General features: G+C 41.9%; 1 protein-coding gene across 1 annotated transcript in view; it reads left to right on the top strand.

The window, feature by feature from the left end:
• The first annotated feature begins 1,938 nt into the window (after nt 1–1,938).
• The window catches only part of PCP4 (Purkinje cell protein 4), a 67,096-nt gene continuing 46,419 nt past the window's right edge, over nt 1,939–22,615 (top strand). Inside the window, exon 1 of the mRNA XM_073328470.1 lies at nt 1,939–2,047. Within this exon, the coding sequence (XP_073184571.1) occupies nt 2,039–2,047 (9 nt within the window). The 5' untranslated portion in view covers nt 1,939–2,038. The remainder of the gene's footprint in view (nt 2,048–22,615) is intronic.

Raw genomic sequence — 22,615 nt, 5'->3', positions numbered from 1 at the left:
CCCTTTTCTGAGATACATACCTTCGTCAAACAAAAGCCTTCCTATCCGAAGTTCCCATGCTTGGTTTCAGCCCTAAAGTGATTTTTTTCTTAAAGAAAGTTTGAGCAAAATTGGTTCAGCTGCTCTTGAGTTTATTTAGCAAGAAAGCATAAAAACGCAAAGAAGAAAGTTTTCTGCATATGTGCCAATCTGAAATATTGTGCTGGGTTTGGATAACTCTTCTGTCTTGTTTTTCAGTTACCATTAAAATACAGATCTACGCTGAAAAGTGACTATAAAAAACAGTACTTGGAATTTAATAGCTATTGTCTCTCAGTGACTTCCAGTTCAAATGCACTCAGTTACTAGCCCTGCAAATTCCTCCTGGGTTCTGAAAATCAATCAAGATTCCAGCCAACTTACATATCATCACTAGTTATAAAAGTGCTGCAGACCAGTGAGCCCTTTAGATACACATGTGCAACTCCTTGTCTTCCAATTAGCCCCTAGTCACACGTGCATAATATAATTGTCTTCACACTGTTGCACAAGTGAAAGCCATTGGAAGTTAGTGAACTCTACTATTGATGATGGACAAAATGGAACAGAATCCAGCTCATGCTCTCTTAGCTGTGTTGGGCTTACAGGGTTAATGGGAATAAAAAGGAGTAAGGCCCAGAGGCCACAAAAATATGTAGGCAACTAAGTCCCAGTTTTAGGCTCCACTGTGATCCACAAAACTCCCACTGAACCCTGTAGGTGCCCACATTCCCTCACTGTCTATACTTCTGCCTCTGAGCATGCACACTACTGCCACATCTGCGTGCCTGTCTTCAAGCATGAGCCACAAACCGGGGGAAGATAGTTGTTTGGCTTGGCTGCCTAACAGGCATGTGGGGCCTGTCTGGTAGGAAGCCTCTGACCATGCCTACTGTAATCTAGTAGGCATGGTCAGAGGCTTCCTACCAGACAGGCCCCACATGCCTGTTAGGTTCCATTCAATGCCTGTTAGGTCCCCCACATGCCTGTGAGGTCCCATTCAAAATCTGACAGGAGGAAGATGTTTTGGTGATATCTAACTTACAGTATTTAGTCCAGTGGTTCGAGCACACTGGATAAATACTTAGAGAGTCATTGGGCCAGAAAGAGGGTGAGAATGGCTTGTGTAGCCTGGTGGTTAGGACACTTATGTGAGAGACCCAATATCTAGCTCCCTGCTCCAATGACTTTTTAATTACTTATCCACAGTGGAAAAGTTTCAACAGGACAGCTTGTGGGAGCCCCACATCAGAATATCGCATAGCTCAGTGGTTAGAGCACTTTCCTGAGAGCTGTAGGAGACTCCTCTTCAAATCCTTTCTCCTGCTCAGTCAGAGGGGGGAAACTGACCCTAGGTCTCCCACATCCCATATAAGTGTTCTAACCATTGGGCTATAAAAGTTGTAAGATGGGCACCACCACTAACCGCTTTGCGTGCAGTGAGGCAGGTGCCTAATTCATTCTTCCAAGAAACACACACAGACACACACAGAGAAGCTGGATATGTGCAGGAAGTATGAGATGGTAATGAATATATGCATATACAAATATGGGACAGCACAGACACTCTTGTTTTCAGGAATATTGATTTATAAACTGGTTTGCTGTCTCTTCGCTCCTTTTGTTACAGATGATATGTTTTTGAATATTTTCATTTGTCACTAGGTGACATAGTTGCATCTTACAATTCAAAGAAACATTTCACACTCACTATTTTTTCAGTTCTCATCACATATTTCCCCCTTATCAATGATCCTGAACTATGAATATTCCATTAGTTGAAACAACCCAACCTGGAGTTTGAATCTGCTTTTCAGTTTGTACCACTAGGTGGCCCTTTGTGCTCTCGGATGCATGCTGAGGAGTTCAGCAGGTGAATGCATCTTATTGGTTTACTAGCGGCATGATGCCACTGGGCAGCCCTTTTTAAGAGAAAAGCCAGGAACAGTGGAAAGAGCTTTTGTACAGTCTCCCTGTTGTGAGGAAGTGGAAATCTGTGAGCTGTCATTTCAAAACAAATATGAGTGAGGTGAGTGGATAAACCTATTATCTGGGGAGAGAGAGATGTAGGAATCTGAAGCAGGAATAACACCAGTAACAGGGGGAAATGCAGCTTAAGAAAAATGAGATGAGTTTTTTTAAAGTCAATTTAAATCAACGATGGAATGAAAAGTTTGAGAAATGAAGACATTCATAATTGAGTACATCAATGAATACATGTAGTTAACAGGATTATATAATGCTTTGTTTGAATATGTAAAGCACCCAGAGCTAAATATTATACTTTTATAAATAAGATTGTTTGGAAATGATCAGGTAGTTCTTATTTTTTTACTTAATTAAAAACAGAATGAGATTACACAGTACCTTGTAGCATAGCCTGCAGACATATGAAATGTCTGATTTCTGGCTGTGAAATGTGAAATACATCAGTTTCTAACAACGACTATTATTAATTCTTGTTATCTATTACTAAGTATAGCTCCATAGGTGTGCATGATACTTTGGAGATATAAAATAAGACAAGCTTTATCATCTTTTAAGGTTTCATTTTATGTTTTTGTTCAATGTAGAAGAAGTGAGCTGAGAGGTCAGTGGTGTAAAAGTTAGATATTAAAGTATAAACCTCATTTGAAAAATGCCTTGTTTGTAGTTTGCCAGTGCTATGAACTGGGTAGCTATTGTCCTGGGAAGGATTACATCTACACTTGTCCTTATAACCAGCAAAGGAAAAATGCAAATAACATCAAGCATGAAAGGACCTTTGTGTATTTCGAAAAAGAAACCTGAAAATTCAGTCACTACACTTACTCTATTTGCAGTGAAAGAGTTTGGCAGTGACAAGCCAATATTTTTATTTTAAAAAGCATATTCATTCCAAATGCCGGGCAAGTTCAGCTAGTAAAACCCTGATTTCTATAGTTCTGCTCTTTACCTCATCCCAAATCAATTGAGTTAGTTGTAATTATGTCTTACTTAGCACTTATTTTTGGAGGCTTCTTTTTTATCACTGTCTTTTTGACAGATGGGTGTTCCTTTCTTGGCAGCCAGGGCAAAATTAACAACCATACAAAGTATGTTTCTGCCTACGGCTATTGCTATGTTTTCCACCATATCTTAAATGACTGACTTGTGATATAAACACCATGAGGAGACATAAGGAAAGACGTAGTATAGTGGTCTTTGCAAAAGGGTCACACGGCAGGCATATTTCCATTCACATTATGCATACCTGAACAGGCTAACAAATGGGGAATCCTCATGCTGTGTTCCTGCTATGTGTAATGTGCATAGAATCCTGAGATAAGGCATCAGTAACCCCACAGCCTTTCATCTGCTGATTGGATGTCTACATTAGAATAAACGGGATACCGTTCATATTGTAGCTTTTATATACAAAGTAGCCCTTTGTCACATGCATTAACAGAAATACTTTGTCTGCTATGGCATCATTATTCTGGTAAAATGTTAACTTTTCCTAATGTAAAACGATGACAGGTTGATTATTATTGTCTACATCTGTATCATGCCAAGGCAGTTTTGTATTACATTGCCGTTTCAGCAGCTGTTCGTACAGAAGTTCACAGTACAATAGTTTACATTAAGTTCCCCTCTTTGACGTAACCTCTCCTTTCTGTAATCAATAAGCGAAGAGTTCCCATGAGCATCAAAGTCATCACATCTATACAACAACTGGGATCCCATATTTTTATTAATATACTTCCCTGTCCCACACAAAATAGCACTTCTAGCAAGTCCCCATCACAGAGGATACTGCTTTCCTTCCCAGTACATTTCTCAAGCCCCTGCCGAGTGTCTATTTAACAATTTTTAACTCTATCATTGATGCTTCGAGGGACAGAGCTGCTGTCATTGTCATACAGAAAATGGTAAGACTTGGAGAACTTATTTCACAAACTGCACTCAGGAAGAATGCCTTTAACTATTCTTTAGTTGATTATTACCCTCTCAGGACAGAAAAACAAATGGAGCAGCCCAGGTTATCTTAATTAGAAGGGCTCTGGTTAAAAGAACCTAGTCGAAAAGAAAGACTGGCAGAAGACAATCACTTTAGTTGTGTGAGTGTGCAATGTTTAGACTCCTGATGTGGCTTCTGATGGATTTTGTCTGAACTGGAAATGTTTAAGATATATATTTGCACCAGATCCTTTTGTTATCCACCATGAAATCAGAGGATAATATGACTGAAAAGCCAGACTCAAATATGGCTATCAAATATCCAGAAGTGGGAGAGGGAAAGCAGGGAGGATGGTGAGGATGGTCCAGCGATTGTATTTTTTTATGCTAATCATTGTCACACTGTTACTGGAGCTTAGAATGCAGGCTTAGAGACCCCTGAACTGAACAAAAATGAGACCCTTCAAACCCCATTTGCTGCACCTTGTTTTATTTTTCATATTACTGCTGCACAAAATTCATCTGTTTTGTTTCCCCTTTCTGGCCACATGATTACAAATCAATTCCTGAAATAAGCTGAAGAGCATAAAATAGTCATCAATATAATCATGCCATATTTAAATGTCTCTACATTTAACATGGTTTTTGGGGAAGAGATAGAGTTTTTAAAGAAAAAAGCAACAAGACTTTACTGTGGAGTATTGACACCTGCAAATTTGTTTATGACACTAAGGGCTAGATCCACAAAAGTATTTAGGCACCTAAAGGTGCCTAAATGCAAAATTTAGATCCTCAACATGCCTGCACAGCTGCTGCCTAAATTTCCACCACTGAGCATGCACACAGCTGCCTAGGTACTGTAGCCCGGTACCTAGCTCATGCCTAAGAACCAAAAGGATTCACAAACTAGGCCTTCCCCCACCTATCTCGCTTGCTCACAGGTCATCTTAGGCCGGGTATGACTACACTGCAGTTAGACACCCACAGCTGGCCCGTGCCAGCTGACTCAGGCTTGTGGGGTTCAGGCTAAGGAGCTGTTTAATTGTTGTACAGACATTCATGCACAGGCTGGATCCCAGGCTCCAGGACCCTGCAAGGTGTGAGGTTCCCAGAACTTAGGCTGCAGCCTGAGCCCAAACGTCTACACTGCAATTAAACAGCCCCTTAGCCCAAGCCAGTGTAGTGTAGACATACCCTGTGAGTACATCTACTGGACTGGGCCCCACAAAAACACAGGAAACAGTGGTTGTGCCCCCATTAATACTCATTGGTCATGACATTCACCCAGGATGTGTGAGACTGGGGTTCACAATCCCCACCCTGCCTAATGGGGAGCGGGGATTTGAATGGAGGTCTCCCACCTTCTGGAGCAGGGGTGGGCAAACTTTTTGGCCCGAGGACTACATCTGGGTATGGAAATTGTATGGCGGGCCATGAATGCTCATGAAATTCGGGGTTGGGGTGCAGGAGGGGGTGAGGGCTCTGGCTGGGGGTGCGGGTTCTGGGGTGGGGCTGGGGATGAGGGGTTGGGGTGCAGGATCGTGCTCTGGGCTGGGATCGAGGGGTTTGGAGGGCGATCAGGGCTGGGGAAGGGGGATGGGGCGTGGGAGGTGGTCAGGGGTGCAGGCTCAAGGTGGCACTTACCTCAAGCAGCTCCCAGAAGCAGCAGCCATGTCCCTCCTCTGGCTTCCATGTGGAGATGCAGCCAGGCAACTCTGTGTGCTGCCCTGTCCACAGGCGCCACCCCTGCAGCTCCAATTGGCTGCAGTTCCCGGCCAATGGGAGCTGCTGGGGTGGCGCTTGGAGCGGGGGCAGCATGCAGAGCCCCCTGGCTGTCCCTACATGTATGAGCTGGAGGGAGGACATGCCACTGTTTCTAGGAGCCACACGGAGTGGGGCAAGCCCCAGACCCCACACCCCTGCAGGAGCTTAAGGGCCAGATTAAAACATCTAGAGGGCTGGATGCGGCCACCGATCCATAGTTTGCCCACCCCTGTCCTATAGGGAGAGTCCTAACCGCGGGGATCCAGGGCTGGGCTCTCTCAGTCTTGCCTCTTGACGCTGCTCCACTCAGTATGGAAATACCTACCTATAGAGCTGAGCAGAGACTGGAACCGGACTCCCCCATACGCCAGGGGAGTGTCTTAACCACTGGGATATGGAAACACTTGTGCTTGCTCTCTCTGGCCCAATGAATATTTAGGTGTCATCCAGAGTGGAACCACTTCACCAGGAGGGCTTGAGCTGGCCATAGGGCACTGTTTAGGGTACTCCTGTGGAAGACCCTGGGTTCAAGTCCCTGCTCCATAGCGGGCAGGGTTGGGATTTGAACCCATCTCCCACAGCCTGGGTGCCTGCTCAAACCACTGGCACATAAAGGGGGCTCCAGTGCTGCCTCCTCAGGTTTTCTGTGTGTGTGAAAGGTCTGACCTGGCGTAAGCGACTAACTCCAAGAGCAGGTTCATAGCTGTGAATCCTAAGCAGCGATAGGCACCATCGCGTGGTGGGGCTTAGCCCACACACCAGTCAGAAGCATTTTGTATTGGCCAGCTTAGGCAGCTCCCTGCTCAGCTTTTGTGCACTTCACCCAGAGGTGCCTAACTCTCCTCATACACTGTGTTGGGAGCCCGGGCATCTCCTTTGGGGCTTAGGATTCCACCAGGCAGCAGGGTGCCCAAAGTTTGGCATTGCGCTGCTGAGTCAAGTCCTCATTTGGGGTCTATCTCTATGTGTGTATAGGGGAAAAAAAATCGAGTTACTAGTCACACAGAGCCAGGTATTTAGATGCCTAAAGATACAGAGAGGTGTTGAGGTGGGGAGGACCGGATTTACACTTTGGGCGCCCCAGGCACAGGGGCTCGGAGCCCCGCCACCACCACCATCACCTGTGGCGGCAGAGCACCGTGCACTTTTAACGTTAGGTGCCCCACCACCCAGTGCCCCTCTTCCCACAGACACCCGCACTGCCCAGTGCCCCCTGCACAGACCCCGCCCCCCACAACTTCCCAGTGGCCCACACAATCCCCCCACTGCCCAGCGTCCTCCACTCCCTCTGCACAGAACCCGCCCACAATTTCCCCCAGAGATCCATTCTCCCAAGTCTTGCCCCCCGGCGGCACTCACCAGCCCTGCTGGGAGGTGACGCTGTCAGCCAGGCTGAGCAAGGAGCCCTTAAGCAGGGCTGCGTGGGGCTGTCTGCCCCTCAGCTGGCCCCGCTCCCTGCCAGGACCCAGGAACAACAAAATTTGGATTTGTAGGGCTCCTAGAATACCGGTGTCCCTAGGCACATGCCTAGTGTGCCTAATGGGAACTCCGGCCCTGGAGGTGGGATTTTTCAAAAGTACCTGAGCAGGATAGGTGTCTAAGCCCCATTGATTTCCATGGGAGTTCAGCACCTAACCTGCTTAGGCACTTTTGAGAATCCCACTGGGCACCTATTTGCATCTTTAGGCACCTAAATATCTTTGTAAATCTGTCCCAAAATAATTGTTCAATAAGGGCCTGATCCTTGGATCAATGGGAGCTTGTCAGTTGTCTCCAATGGGTTTTTGGTCAGGCCCAAGAATTTCAGACTGATTTCCTTAGAGTTTTCTAGCTTCTTGCCATTAAATAGAGCTGGTCAACTAATGACAAAAAATTGTGAATAAATTATTCACAGAAAAAATGCCAAAATACATCAGATAAATTATTCACACCTAAGAGTTCTGAACAGCTCTACCACTGAGCCTTTAGACTCAAATCTGGCATAAACTTGACACACATCAGTGGAATCACAGCATCTCATCACAGACATTTAATTATGTGACACTTCATGGGTGATGTCTGGTCACGCCGACATTTTATTATGGTATGAGGGTTCACTGGAGACAGTTCATCACACGGTTTTTACAACAGTCCTGGGCACATTTGTCTCCAGTATTAAATGTGAGGCTATCGTTAGGAATCTGAGATCCAGACCTAGGCATGAGCAGAAGTCTCCCATTAAAGGTCATGCAAGATGTTGCAGTCCCCCAAAACATGAGCACTGTCATTCAGCCCTGCAGCTGTTTCTGTGATGAAGCGTTAGCTGAAATAGGTGTGGCAGCTTGGAAACAGCTTTCGCCAGGATTTGTCTTGATGATTTTTTAAAAGACATATAAAGGACCAGACTGAGGCTGGCCTTGTCCAGGTACAGAAGTTGAGATAGCTCAGGTACAAGGAGCCTTCCTTCTCTGATATGCTTGCAACAGCATAGTTAGAGCTGGGTAAAATTTTTCAGCCAAAATGATTTTGTGAAAAATGCAGATTTGGTCACACTAAAGTGTGTTGTGAATTTGTGTCTGTTTTGCCAAATTGTTTTGGTCAACCTCCTCCTTCTCCCCTTCACAACAACACACACACACAATCCAGAAAAAAAACACCATTTCATTTTGACATTTTCTAAACAAAATGTTTTGATTTTTTTTGGTTCAAAACAACTTTTTGTTTCAAAAAGTCCTTTAATTTTATTTTTAAAAAATTAAAAGCTTACGGTGATTAAAATCAAAACATAATGTTTAAATTTTGTTGAAAGAAAACATTTAGTTTAACCCAACATGATTTTTTTTTCAGTTAGATCTAAAATGATCCCCTCCCCCAGTTTTATGGCATTGCCAGCAAACTAAAAAAATCCATTATTTTCCCAGCTCCAAGCATAATCCAGGCATGGAATACAAACACTAGAGTGGAAACTAACCTCCCTGAAGGAACTGAAAGGGCAGGGCCATGATATCTTAACCCCTCCACAACGCCTAGCAAAGCTGGGTGTACATGAGGAGAGGGAGTACAAGCTGTACCCTTCCCTTTTAATGATTGAACTAGCTGCCTTGCACTGTGTGAAGATCCAGGAGGAAATCTGGCTGAGCAGCTAAAATTCTTTGGGGACTGCCTTCTGCAACTTATTCTTCATTTCTCTCCCCCCCCCCCACCTCAGTGCAGCCAATTGTCTGTAGCCAAAATCAGGAGAAAATAAATATTTATGCAAACTGCAGCGATAATATAGGGCGGAATTCTGCAGTTTGCATAGATTGGGGATGCGGGGGAAGGAAAGCACAGGAAGATAACTTTTTAATTTTAATTTACACCCATTTATTAGCTGGATGGCAAACTGCAGCTCAAAAGGGGAGGGAAAAGGGAGAACAGTATGTGTTAGACCTGTCAGTTTGCCTACTTTCTTCTTCAGCATGGCATCAGAACATGCTCAGGCAACTCTTAAAATATCCCTTAAAAGTTAGAAAATTGGAAGTCAAGTTCTGCTGAAGTTTGAGAGACTGGTGACCATGTTGTTTAAAAAGAAAAGCATGAATCTTCCTGCCAGGTGTGTAATTTCTGCACATTTCAACACCATATCAGTGTATTACTATTGACTACATTTCACTACTTAGAGATTTATTGCTGGGTTTTATATCTTTCCATTTGCTTGTGAGAGAATAACTACAAACGGGTGCAACTCTAAAGGGAAAAAAAATAAACAGATTCCCTCCATGCCTGAGTCTGATGAGGATTAGTAGGTTACAATGTTGGAAACTGATTAATTGTCATGAAGACACGTTATCTTGTAGTCAAGTTTCTGGAAAACAAGCATTCCATTTAGTAAAAGAATTATGAGGTTTTGAAATTTTATGTTTGTTCTGCATTGGAGTGAAATGGAGCCCTTTGAGAGCGAGCAACTAAGCACACAATAGCTCAGTAGTTAGGACCCTCACCTGGTATATAGGAAACCCAGCTTCAAGCCCCTATTTTGAATCAGGCAGAGCTTGAGCTCTCACCACCTGGGTCAGTCCCCTCCCCCATACTATCTTAGTATCTCTCACTTTCCTGTCAAATCCAGAAATTCTATCCTGGGCCTGAGAAACCTTCTAGATGACAACTTTGTTGACATTGATCTGTTTTCGCAAACAGTGTCAGTTTTCACTTAACTGGCATTTTCTGATGGAAAAACATCTTATAAAAAAAATCCCAACCAGATCTATTTACAAGAGCAGTCCTTTTTCTCCCAACAGTTTCTAAATCTTGGGCCTGATCCAGATCTCACAGAAACCTATGGCAAAAATCCCACTGACTTCAATGGGATCAGGGTCAGTCTTTTTATCATAGGGAAAAGTCACCAGTCATTTGCTTACTGATTTGAATAAAATGTATTTGGTTTCTGTACCACCATTTGCCTGGCTTTCTTGTTCCGCTATTATGATGGCCAGGAGAACAAGTGGACTCTAACTAAGGTCTATAACTGTAAGCTCTAAAGCAGCGGTTCTCAACTGGGGGTCTGCACCCCCTGGGGGGTTTATGAGCAGCTTTCAGGAGGATCTGTCAAGCAGGGCTGCTGTTAGGCTTTCTGGGGCCCAGGGCAGAAAGCTGAAGCCAGAGCCTCGCCACTGAAGCCCAAGTGCCAAGCTGCAGTGGGGCTGAGGCCCAGGCCCCACCACAGCAAGGCTGAAGCTGTGGGGAGGGTCAGAAAACGTTGTTGTGGCACAGATGGGCCAGGGAATTTTTATAGCATGTTGGGGGAGCCTCAGAAAGAAAAAGGTTAAGAACCCCTGCTCTAAAGAAGAACCTGTAATACCACTTTAACCAGAGTGGGTGACAAAAGATAGAGAACAGACCCAGGTCCGTAACACAGGAAGGGGAAGGGGGGCATTTTCCTTCCAGATGAGAAAACTGGGAGACAGAAGCATCCAACTGTGTATGTATGTGTGAGACTGTCTTTTTCTTTCTACTATCTTTGTTGCTTCAGAGCTGTCACATTACTCTGAGCCCCCATAACCCTATTTCCTTATACTGGCTACAATGTCCAGGATGTTCTAATGAAGATGGAAAACCTGCAGCCCCTTATCTGACAGTATTCTACTGATCTTCCTCTCCACTTCTCTTGACGTTGATTGGCAATAAAATTAAAAAAACATGCTAGTTAAGTTAAAACTCAAACGACATGTGTCCACACATTTGCTTGACATAGATGTTGAACCTTACCTAAAATTAACAGGCGTACTTGTGGCACCTTAGAGACTAACAAATTTATTAGAGCATAAGCTTTCGTGGGCTACAGCCCACTTCATCGGATGCATAGAATGGAATATAGTAAGAAGATATATATATATACATATACATACAGAGAAGGTGGAAGTTGCCATACAAACTGTAAGAGGCTAATTAATTAAGATGAGCTATTACCAGCGGGAGAAAAAAACTTTTGCAGTGATAATCAAGATGGCCCATTTAGACAGTTGACAAGAAGGTGTGAGGATACTTAACATGGGGAAATAGATTCAATGTGTAATGACCCAGCCACTCCCAGTCTCTATTCAAACCCAAGTTAATGGTATCTAGTTTGCATATTAATTCAAGCTCAGCAGTTTCTCGTTGAAGTCTGTTTCTGAAGCTTTTCTGTTGCAGAATTGCCACCCTTAAGTCTTTTACTGAGTGGCCAGAGAGGTTGAAGTGTTCTCCTACCGGTTTTTGAATGTTATGATTCCTGATGTCAGATTTGTGTCCATTTATTCTTTTGCGTAGAGATTGTCCGGTTTGGCCAATGTACATGGCAGAGGGGCATTGCTGGCATATGATGGCATATAGAGCATATTAGAGCTCATGCTCTAATAAATTTGTTAGTCTCTAAGGTGCCACAAGTACTCCTGTTCTTTTTGCGGATACAGACTAACATGGCTGCCACTCTGAAACGTACCTAAAATTGAGATCCAGTGTTGCTGACCCCACTTCCAATGCAAAATGACTTTCTGTTCTGATTTCTCTTTATCATAGAGATGGAAAAGATCTATTAGATCATGTAGGCCACCTCCCTGCTGAGGCAGGAAAATGGATGGCAGCATCTATGGAAAAGGCTCAAAGCTATGCAGCCACAGAACAGTTACAACTGCAAATGTTTTGTCTAATGACAGGATCTTGGATCACAACTCATCTCCACACTTGATGTCTGTATGCTTCATAGATAACACTTGAAAATGGTTATCATATCTCCTCATAGTTCTGGTTCGGTCAAGCTATGTGTATGGGCTAGATCCTCAGCTGGCGAAACATGACACAGCCAATTTACACCAGCTGAGGATCTGGGATATTTATTTCTTTTAATATTTTTCTCAAAAGTTAATTCTGCTAATCACAGGAATTAGAGATAGAAAAACAAAATAAGTTAGCTAGTTCATACCCCTGCTGGTGCAGAATTGCTCCCTACAGTTTAGTTCCAGTGCTTTTTCCAGTCTAGGTTTAAATGTCTCAAGTAATGGGTCTTAGCTACACCTCATGGAAAAAGTGTTCTACAATTTAATAGACCTCTAGACCCCCCAGGGGCTAAATCCTGCTTCGCGTTTAAGGCCTGGAGTGTTCTGGATGCAGAGTTTAACAAAGAAGCCTTACTGGTTGAAACTCTCCCACACTACAAACTTCATGCATGTGTGCACATGTAAGAGTGACTTTATTTTCTCATTGTTTGTTAGTCAAATAAAATCTTTAGTAAACTTAAATGCTGGGACTGGCTTATTGGATTTCAAGGCCATAACAGGGAGGAGGGAGGTGGAGGGAGAGAGAAGGAAAGTTGGAAAAGTTATACACAATAGAAAAACATGAGGGGAAAAGGGAGGACTAAGACACTGAGATATACAGTCAAGGAGAGAAAAGGAAGAGCAAATACATTGGATACATAGCACAATTTGAAATGCATATGCAGGAGTATGCGGGGGGAGGGATAGGTCAGTGGTTTGAGCATTGGCCTGCTAAACCCAGGGTTGTGAGTTCAATCCTTGAGGGGGCCATTTAGGGATCGGGGCAAAAATGGGGGATTGGTCCTGCTTTGAGCAGGGGGGTGGACTAGATGACCTCCTGAGGTCCCTTCCAACCCTGATATTCTATGAGTACACATGCTGCAGTTAAGCTAGGGCAGCCAAATGCCAGCCAATGTCCCTCCAATTCAATACTTGACTGTTTATTACTATTCTTCCTTTTGTTCATCCAATCAGCTTTGCAATCCAGGTGACAGTACTAATAGGCAAACAAGTTTGAATTATCCTCTTCAGTAAGATTGTGTGAGGCACTCTACCATCATTTCACTGAGTTTGAGGGTTGAACATTTCTTTTTGTTTCATGTAAAAGTTCAGACATGTTTGAATCTTGGATGTGGGCTTTTCAGCCAGATCCTCAGCTGGTGTAAACTGGTGTAGATGCACGGAAGACCAGGGTGCAATGTCAGCTCGCATCAACTGAGGATCTGGGCTTAAAGATTCAAAATTGCAAAAATAATGTATATTGAAAATAATATGCATTCTGGCAGTACCCTTTGGGGGTTTTCCATGTAGGCTTCCCCACCGCCAGCTGTCTACAAAATTTTAGAAATAGATGGAACACAGAAGTGGATCTAAGCAACAAGAAATAGTGAACTTTCATCATACTTGGTTATTGTGCTTTCCTTGTGAAATTCTGAAATTGTGAAATTTTGCACATTCAAAGCAACAATGAACTTATTAAATACATATATTTATTTTTAAGGAGAAACATAATAGGACTGTTTTTTGGCTGCCTTTCACAATCAGCAGTCATTTTCACCTGTGCAGCGGTATACAATGATATCATGACAATTTGGTAGCATTTTAAATCCACTTTGCACAGGTGCACATGACTACACTAGATACAAGCAGCAGAGAATGAGACCCAGTGAGTTTTGGGACCCAGAGGCACACAGAGAATGTAAGGTTTAATGCCTGTACTAGTTTCTTGGCTTTTCTTCAGCTTTGTGTCTATGAATGAGAAAGAGCCGAGTGTGTGAAAATGCTTGACTACTTCCTGGTAGTCACTGTAACCTTACATATCACCCTGTCTGTTTTCTTTCCAATGCAGTAGGGTCACTTCCAATAGCTTGGCTTCAGTTTAGGCTCACAGAGCCAAGCCAGACAACAGGGCTTTGCTCTGATTTGTACATAACTTCAAGCTCTCCAAAGTCTTACCAGCTCAATTTCAATACATGTTTGAACAATAAGGGGCAGATTCTTTGTCCACTTATATCTGATTTGTGCCCCTCCAGTGTCTCAAAGCAAATTTAAAGCCATCCAAGTGGACAGTTGAAGATTCTCCTTGCATAGGGGAATCTTCCAGTGGCATAGAGACAGCAATAACAGCTCTACGTCATCTCTCCATGCAGCTGCCAGCATAAGGATCATGGCCAAGGACAAGGGGTCTGCATGCAGTGCACTCACCCTCAATCCCCAGTTTGTGGAATAGCCCCTGTGAAGTCACTGCAGCTGGCATAATCTAGACAAGCCCTGAGGCTACTCTAAATTGCTCCTTGTGACTGGACTGGCGGCCTGAACATCAAGAGTAGCAAAGATGAAATATAGCCACTTTTGCTGCTTCTCCTTGGAGCTGTACTGGATATTGAATAACTTGTCCTGAGGGTTTTGTCCTTCTATGAAAACAGGAAGCTGCATTGTATGACAATCTGAAACTTTCTTCAAATATCATCTGTTCAGACTTTGACTGGTCAGTTGCTAGATGCTAATGCAATATATACCAAAAGTTATTGAAATGTACAGTAATGCCTTTTTGTTTTATTTCTGTCTCTATTGTAATATGTAGGGAGTCCAGGGAGAAGGAGAAGACAAATTTGTTTATAGTGCACAATTGAAAAAAACACTTTCACTCTTCAGGCGTGTGAAGGAGATAAGTCTGTCTTAATAACGTTAGGATCAATATGTACCGATACAGCGCAATTTGTTGGTGCAAACTTCTGCCATTAATAACTCTGCTGTCCCTTGAAGACAGCCTTAAACTAAATTACAGCTGGGTTTGTTTCCTAGCAAATTAAATTCTTCTGGATTTCCTGGGGGTTTGGAAAATGAAATATGAAGCAAACATTTGTTACAAAAACCCACCAGTATTCATTCAGACTAGGCACGAGCAAAAAGTCTGATACTTATACTTGGATTAGGATACTATTCCAATTTCTGGGGCCTAATAGTTGGGTAATATCAGAACCTGTAATCTAACTCAAAATATCAGCTTCTGCATGCTATCATCCGACTGCTTCAGGTCCCTGATCCACTCCACGCCGGACATTACAGTCAATACCATCAAAAGCTGAATAGTCTTGTCTCCAGGCATTTAACAGAGGTGTGGTATTTTCTTATTGAAGAGCCTTCCCTCTAAAATGATCTTTCAATTGAAAATATAGTTTCTGCAAAATCAAAAATTTCCACAGAATTTTTTATATTGCCCCTTGGGAAAACCAAAGCAGTTGGTTTGACGTGAATCAAAATGTTTTGGTTTGTTGACTTGACTTGGGCGATGTAGTCTGGCCAGGGAGTCCAGCCCATATGGAAGAATGGGCCATCAGACATCCAAACGACAACACCCTGAGTCAATGTAGCACCTATAGGGAGATGCAGTTTAATGTTTAACTGACTCAAAATGAAATGTTTTGGTTCCATTCAACAAACTGAAATAACATATTTTGATTTCGGAGTATCACAAGGTTTAGTTTCAATCAAAAGTGCCAAAATGGAATGCTTTGCTATTTCTGAATCAAAATTTTTCAGACCATGTCATTCTCCATAAAGTTTCAATATTTCAACTTTTTGTCCTGCTTCAAACATCAAAATATCAGAATTTCTTACCGGACTGAAATTCCTATTTCCTCCTCAGCTCTGCTTCCTTTTCTTAGAAGCAGGTACACAGTCTTATTCCCATCGCTGTGGAGTAGCAGTGATGAGTGCCCACTATGCTGTACAGAGTTTTGATCTTTAGAAAATTACAAAAAGGAAGAAAAGCTGGTTGGTTTCATATCACACATTTGGCATTTCTTGGTAGTCAGAAGTAGAGGGACTTAGCGTACTCAGCTTTTTCCTCAGCTCCTTGAGCCAAATTACTCAATTCCCCCTAGAAGAAAACTCTCACTGTAGTCAGTGAGTGTATGCCTGAGTGATGATTGAATAAAAACTGAGTGCTAGATTACACCCCTGAGATCCAGCAATGGAAAGGCCTTCCTCATCCCTTCTTTGTGTTTGGTTGGGCTTCAGCAGCCCATATGACACTGTCCCTCTGCGTCCTGGGACACTAAAGAGGGCTTTCCCTGGAAGAAGAAAGTGTGAAGGAATGAGTGGAGATGTGTTCAGATATGACAAGGCAGAGGGCATCTAATCTCCCCACCAACTCCACAGATACTATTCAGAATAATGAATACAGCCAGGACATCCCTCTCCTCCAAACAGAGGTCCCTAGGGGCATTTCGGTGCATAATCCTGACTTCTTAGAGAGTTGTTTAAGGGGAACTCCTTGTGGAGTTTCCTCTCTCCAGGGAAGACAGAAAGCTCTGGACCTGAATCCAGACTTTGGAGTCTGGGCCAGTCTATGTACATTTTGCAGGTCAGGAGATATGTATTGATGGTCTTAAATCTAGGATAAGAAATAGTGGTAAGAGGAAGATACCCTTTTGTTTAAGAGGTTTGCCATTTTTTTTCATTTCTGTCAATCAGATTTATCAATTAAAAAAATTAGAGCATTTCTCTTGGGCCACCTGGACATCTTTTTTCAGCTTTAATTAGGTACAGGCTGTATTATTGTAGATTGGAGTGGAAGTAATTTTTTTTTGGCAAGCAGTGTGGTGAGGCTTGTTCTTTGGCCAACTGAACAATGTTTGCCCTTTGCTAAACAAAATCTAATATGTTGCTTAAAGGAATTTCACATGAGCACACCAAGGGCTTGGTCCTACTTCTCTTACTCTTGCAAGTAATCTTATTAAAGTCAATACAATTGCATGCCTGAGTAAAGGTTGCTACATAAATAAATCTTGCAGGATCAAACTCTCAGCCTCCACCAGAATAATGGAAGATATCTTCTTAAGGACTGCACAGTAATTAACAGGATTTAGGGAAATACAGCACATTGTTGCAGCTGCTTTCAAAATAACTGCAAAAATTCCATTAATTCCTGCCCCCTCAGAAAAATATGTGATTATAATGACTTTGGAGAAATATCTGCTTAATGTTTTAATTCTAAATATGCTAATAAACCAAATATTAGACAGGATACAGTTTGTGATAATTATGTCGATTACATTTGCTGTTGGTGTAAATATTCTTTGTTGAGAAAATTACACTGAATTTGAATACAAAATTAGCAATTTCTAGCTGTGCTGGTTTGTAAATTCCAGGATTGCAATGGTAAAAGAGGATGAGAAAGAAAGCTTTTTCCCTCTGTACTTTTACAAGACTTAAAACATGACTATTATATTTCTCTTACCCTGAATAAAGCTGTTCTATACTTTATACAATTTGTGGAATTCTGTTGCAAATCTTTGCCATTGTAAACTATTAAGAGACATAAGAACAACCATAGTGGGTCAGACCAAAGGTCCATCTAGCCAAGTATCTTGTCTTCTGACAGTGGCCAGTGCCAGGTGCCCCAGAGGGAATGAACAGAACAGGTAATCATCAAGTGATCCATCTCCGTCGCCCATTCCCAGCTTCTGGCAAACAGAGGCTAGGGACACCATCCCTGCCCATCCAGGCATTGATGGACCTATCCCCCATGCATTTATCTAGTTCTTTTTTGAATCCTGTTATACTCTTGGTCTTCACAGCATCCTCTGTCAAAGAGTTCCACAGGTTGACTGCTCATCCCATCTGAGATGTCCAAAATTAGCTATTTCTCATTACACCATTGTAAAAATAAATTAAGAAGGACATATTTTCAGTGGCAATATGACCTAAACTGCCAATTTTTAAAAGCTATATCTGCCAGTTAATCAGTTAAGTATAGGGTCTATATTAACTTCATGGGCGTTTTGCTTGTTTGTAGACTAAAGTATTCAGCCTATGGATGTTGGGTGGGCTATTTTTCCAATGAGGTTTAAGTGGCCTGATTCCCCACTCCCATGCACCCTTTATAGACATGTGCACTAGCGCAAAAAAGGTGTAAGAAGCTACCCTCTGATTTGGTAATGTTTTAGACCCACTTTGCACTCATTTTACACAGGTGTAAGTGGCTGCATAAGGTGCAGAATCAGGAGAAGAAGCAGGTCCACTGTATCTAGAAGGCAGGTCTGCTCTATGTCTCCCTGTCAGTTCTGTTGGTTATTGAAAAATATTGCATCTGTCATTGAAATCTCATCACGTGTGTATATGGTTGGTGGTTATAGAAGTGCATACAAATCATTACCACTGGCAATGCAATTTTTCAGCCATTGCGGTTTGGGTCAGGTCAGTTCATTGTAGCCCACCTGCAGCACTCTCACTCATAAAGCTAATAGGAGATTCCCAATCAAAATGACTGTCCCAGCTTAGTACAATCAAAGGATGGTTAAATAGCATACTACACGACCATGTAGATACTGAGAGGAACTGCCAAAATGTCCAAAGCTCATTTTTATTTTGACAGATAGATGCTGTTACTGAGGGCCAGATTCTGGTGTGCTATTTTACACTGTTCTAATAGCACAAAACGGGCAGCAAATCGGCTCCACTGATTACTTGTGAATTCCCAGTGTGTCAGGAGATGGTGACAAGCTGGCATACATAGCTGACATAGGGGCCATTGCCAGGACAAAGGAGATCGTGGAGCAGTGATCAGCCAGGTTTAAGTTAGAACAGCCTTTACGCCTCTCCATCCTGTGTCAGAGACTGGAGTCATTTCTGGTTAGTCCCAGAATCTAGGAGCTACAAAGGTGGCATACGGTGGCATATGCCCCCTCCCCCTGGGTTGTGCTGAATACAGCTCAGACACATCTGTCTACCCAAGTAGCTGCATATTCAAGTATTTCTCTTGCTGTAAGGTGCTCAGGCACCATTGCCTATGACATTTTTTACATCCATATGTAAGACATCAATAATTGGATAGCTTGACTCACCTTGTATTTATATACAGTGTTGGCTGGGGGGGGGTCTGCATTTGATAAAATTATCCCCAAAAGATGGATGGGGACAGACAATTTTGTCTCATTAATATTCAGCACCACTTCCCTAGCATGGAAACAAGCAGAGAAACATGAAGAGGAGGTGAAAGTAGAGCAACGAGAAGAAGAAAGGTTTCTTAACTATGTTAGAGATTCTCTAAAGGATCCCTGACCTCCAGCTAATCCTAAAATAGTAACATAATACATGTTCTGCAGATGAGCTGATTTGCCAGACATACAGATGAGCTGATTTGGCTTGGAGGGATTTAATTTTGTATATGCCAGCTGGCCACATGGCAGCCAGGTTTTGGGGAGGCAACACCCATGTTTTTTTCAGCAAGGGGTTTTCAGAGGAGAAAGCAGAGAAAGCACATAGGTGTGTGTTATCAGCTAGCAGCCAGTAATGGCTCTCTGTCTCCCAGTTCTGCCTCATCCTCTCTAGTACATGGTCCAGAAGCAGGTGTATTAAAATAAATTCTAGCATCATCTTTTAAAAGTCAGGTGTTCCTTACTATCTTCATTAAGCAGAAGGTCCTTCTGTCTGTAGCTGGGGCACCAGCATCAGTGTTCCCCTTCTTAAAAGATTTTTTTTTGTGGGGGAAGATAGTGTACATCATTATGACCTTCTAATAATCCTTGGAAAAGACAAAGATCTGGTAAGTAGAAGAAAAAATTAACAAACTTTCTACCTACATAAGGAAGTACTGACTGCTACAATTACAGGTAAACTTCTGAACGTAGGCTAGCATGGCCAAACATAGAAAACAAGAACCCTGCATTCAGGAAAAATTTAATCTTCCAATTTTCATACACAAATGTATTTGACACCCTAAATTCTCCAGGATGTATCTGCTGGCTCCAACTCATAATTGCTTGGTTCTATCTCTCCTTAGTTGTATATTAGGTATTTCTGTTTTTCCTGTCTGCTGGCTGTTTGAGTCCAATGGCTACTATTCCAACAATATACTTGTGTTCTCTGGACTTATAAGCCATGGGTGAAATGCTGACTCCACTAAAATCAATGGCTAAACTCCCATTGAGTTCAATAGAGTCATTTTAAAATGGCACTTGAAAGGATTTTGATCTACCAATAAGATGCAATATTTTCTCCAGAAAAATTTCAGAAAAATTTAGAGTATTTGAAAACTTTCCAGAGTCAGGGAGTGCAGGAATGTGTGTGTATAGATTATATATGTAACAGAGAAGGAGGTCATGCTGAAGATCTGGATCCTGATTTTTGGGTCAGGGTAGTCAGATCTGGGTTTTTATTTCAGACTTCTCTCTTATACTTTACCATAAATACATTGTACAAATTAAAGACAATGTGATAGAATATGGGGCATTTTGATTACAAGATTTTAAAAAAGCACTATATTAAATTTATACTGTAGCATATAGTAGCAATAGTCATGTGCTAAATTGCATTTATCATGTACTTTGATCTTACCTGCCCAATTCCTAATCCACCTTCACCAAGGCTTATTCTAACATTCCAAACTTCTGAGCAGCTTCAAAAAGTCACCAATGTTTACAAATCAGCTTGCAAGAGAAATACTTCATTTGCCACTTAAATGTAAAAATTTCCCTCCAAAATTACTTTTGTCTGAGGAGCTGAACAAGAAATACTTAGTCCTGGACAGACAAGGGGAAAGTTTAAGGTCTGGTATCTCATGACCGTTCAGGAGTAGAAATGGGAAATCCCAAGCTTTCCTTGCTTGGAAGCCATGGAAGGTCCACAGATATTAGACTTTAAAGGAGTAACATTTTTATGCATGGAAAAGCTATTTTTATACAATTTTTAGAAGTTTTAAAAATGTATGAGTTATATATTGTCTCTTCCTCTCGGGTCTGTGCAGTTGGACACTAGGTAACCAAGGCAACTGATTTTACAGGCAGAGAGATGAAAAATAGTAAATAGACAGAAGACATTTGTGCAATAGTTTTTCTGTAAAATATGAGGTTGATACGGAATACATAATGGTGTGGTATAAAGGCTTTATGGGTACCAATTTGGCACGACCTATATAACTCTCTCATGGTTTTGACCACTATGAATAATGACATTCCAAACTCATGAGGCTATTGCCATTATGCCACATCACATCAGCATGCATTCTCTCGCTCTCAGTTCTGCTAACAAGGGTTAAGATAGCACTGAAGACATGGCAACTCGGCTTTTAAATGAGTGTGCAGCTCAGTTTCAACCATAGGCTCCTATAGCTGCTAATCTGAGCAGTTAAGAGCTGAGCTGCTATGTATTCACAAATATTTTAACCTATGTTAGCTAACAAGGGTTAGCTAACATGAGTTAGCTTTTTTTTTTTTGCACTGAAGGCATAGCCTATATTATTTGTGTATAACTTCTTTGCTGCTAGTGAAGCTTGTAATCTAGCAGTGAAATAGGGTTTAGACGAGACCTATGTGGTGCATAAACTTTGCTCTGCCTCTGTGCACATGGACAAATTTCGCTGCACCTACTTACAACATTCTTATAACATATTTCCTCTTTACTAAGTGCCAATGAAAAATGACTGTTTTTTGTCCTCAGTGCAATCAAATCTACTCCCATTGTTTCTGATTTTAATTTTGAAAACAAGAACAGTTTATTTTCTCTTCCTACCCTTTAAAAATCACAGCAGTTTACACACATCCAAAAACTGTTTTAAAAAATTGTGAAATTCCAACTATTTTATGTTTAATGTTCACAAATTTTGACCAGTTCTATAGTTGGTCAAAACACACAAGCATTTTCAATCCATTTTTTTTTCAGAGTTTCTCATCAAAAACAGAATTTTGGACAAATAAAATCACCAAAATCTCAAAATTTGGAAGATGTTGACAGGGATGAATGGCCAATTATACACTATAAATGCCTGTATCACGCTTCCACTTGACCTGTTCTTTACCCACTGAACACTTCCTGTCCTTCACTTCTGCCTTTCTTCCCTTCCCTTTTTCCCCCCACTGGCAGCTCTTTCTTTGAAGCTGCATGCCCTCTTCCTTTGTCTAATTGCATAACAGTATGCCTGTCTACGAATCCAATAATCAGTTAAACAAACCAAAAAACCCAACAAGCTCACATATGGGGTCCCATTTTCAAACCTGTGTGCCTCAGATAGGTCCCAGTTCTGCAGTTAAGTACCCAAATACATATTTTAGGTGCCTAGGTACCAACTGGAGTACCCAAATGGAAATACTGTAAACAAGGCTTAAAAACTGGATTTCTCTTGTAATGCACTGTAAAATCATAGAAATGTAGGGCTGGACAGAACCTTAAGAGGTTATCTAGTCCAGCCCTCTGCACTGGTGCAGGACCAGTAAACCTACACCATCACTGACATGTTTTTGTCCATCCTGTTCTTAAAATCCTCCACAGTGGGGGATTCCACAACCTTCCTTGGAAGCCTTTTCCACAGCTTAACTACCCTTATAATTAGAAAGTTTTCCTAATAGCTAACCTACATTTCCTTTGCTGCAGAATAAGCCCATTACTTCTTGTCCTACATCCAGCGGCCTTGGAGAATAATTGATCCCCGTCTTCTTTATAACAGCCCTTAAAAAGTTTGAAAACTGTTAGCAGGTCCCAGTCAGTTTCTTTTAACCTTTCCGCATAGGTGAGGTTTTTTTCTAAACCTATTTTCATTTTTATTGCTCTTCTCTGGACTCTCTCCAATATGTTCACATCTTTCTTAAAGTGTGGTACCCCAAACCGGACAGAAAGTAATACCTTTAATTTGTTAAATATATATTAAACTCAAATAAGGGGAAATA

Source organism: Lepidochelys kempii, chromosome 1 (genome assembly GCF_965140285.1).
Source record: "Lepidochelys kempii isolate rLepKem1 chromosome 1, rLepKem1.hap1, whole genome shotgun sequence".
NCBI lineage: Eukaryota > Metazoa > Chordata > Testudines > Cheloniidae > Lepidochelys > Lepidochelys kempii.
Note: the sequence above shows the minus strand (reverse complement) of the source record. Positions and strands in the feature narration are given on the sequence as shown.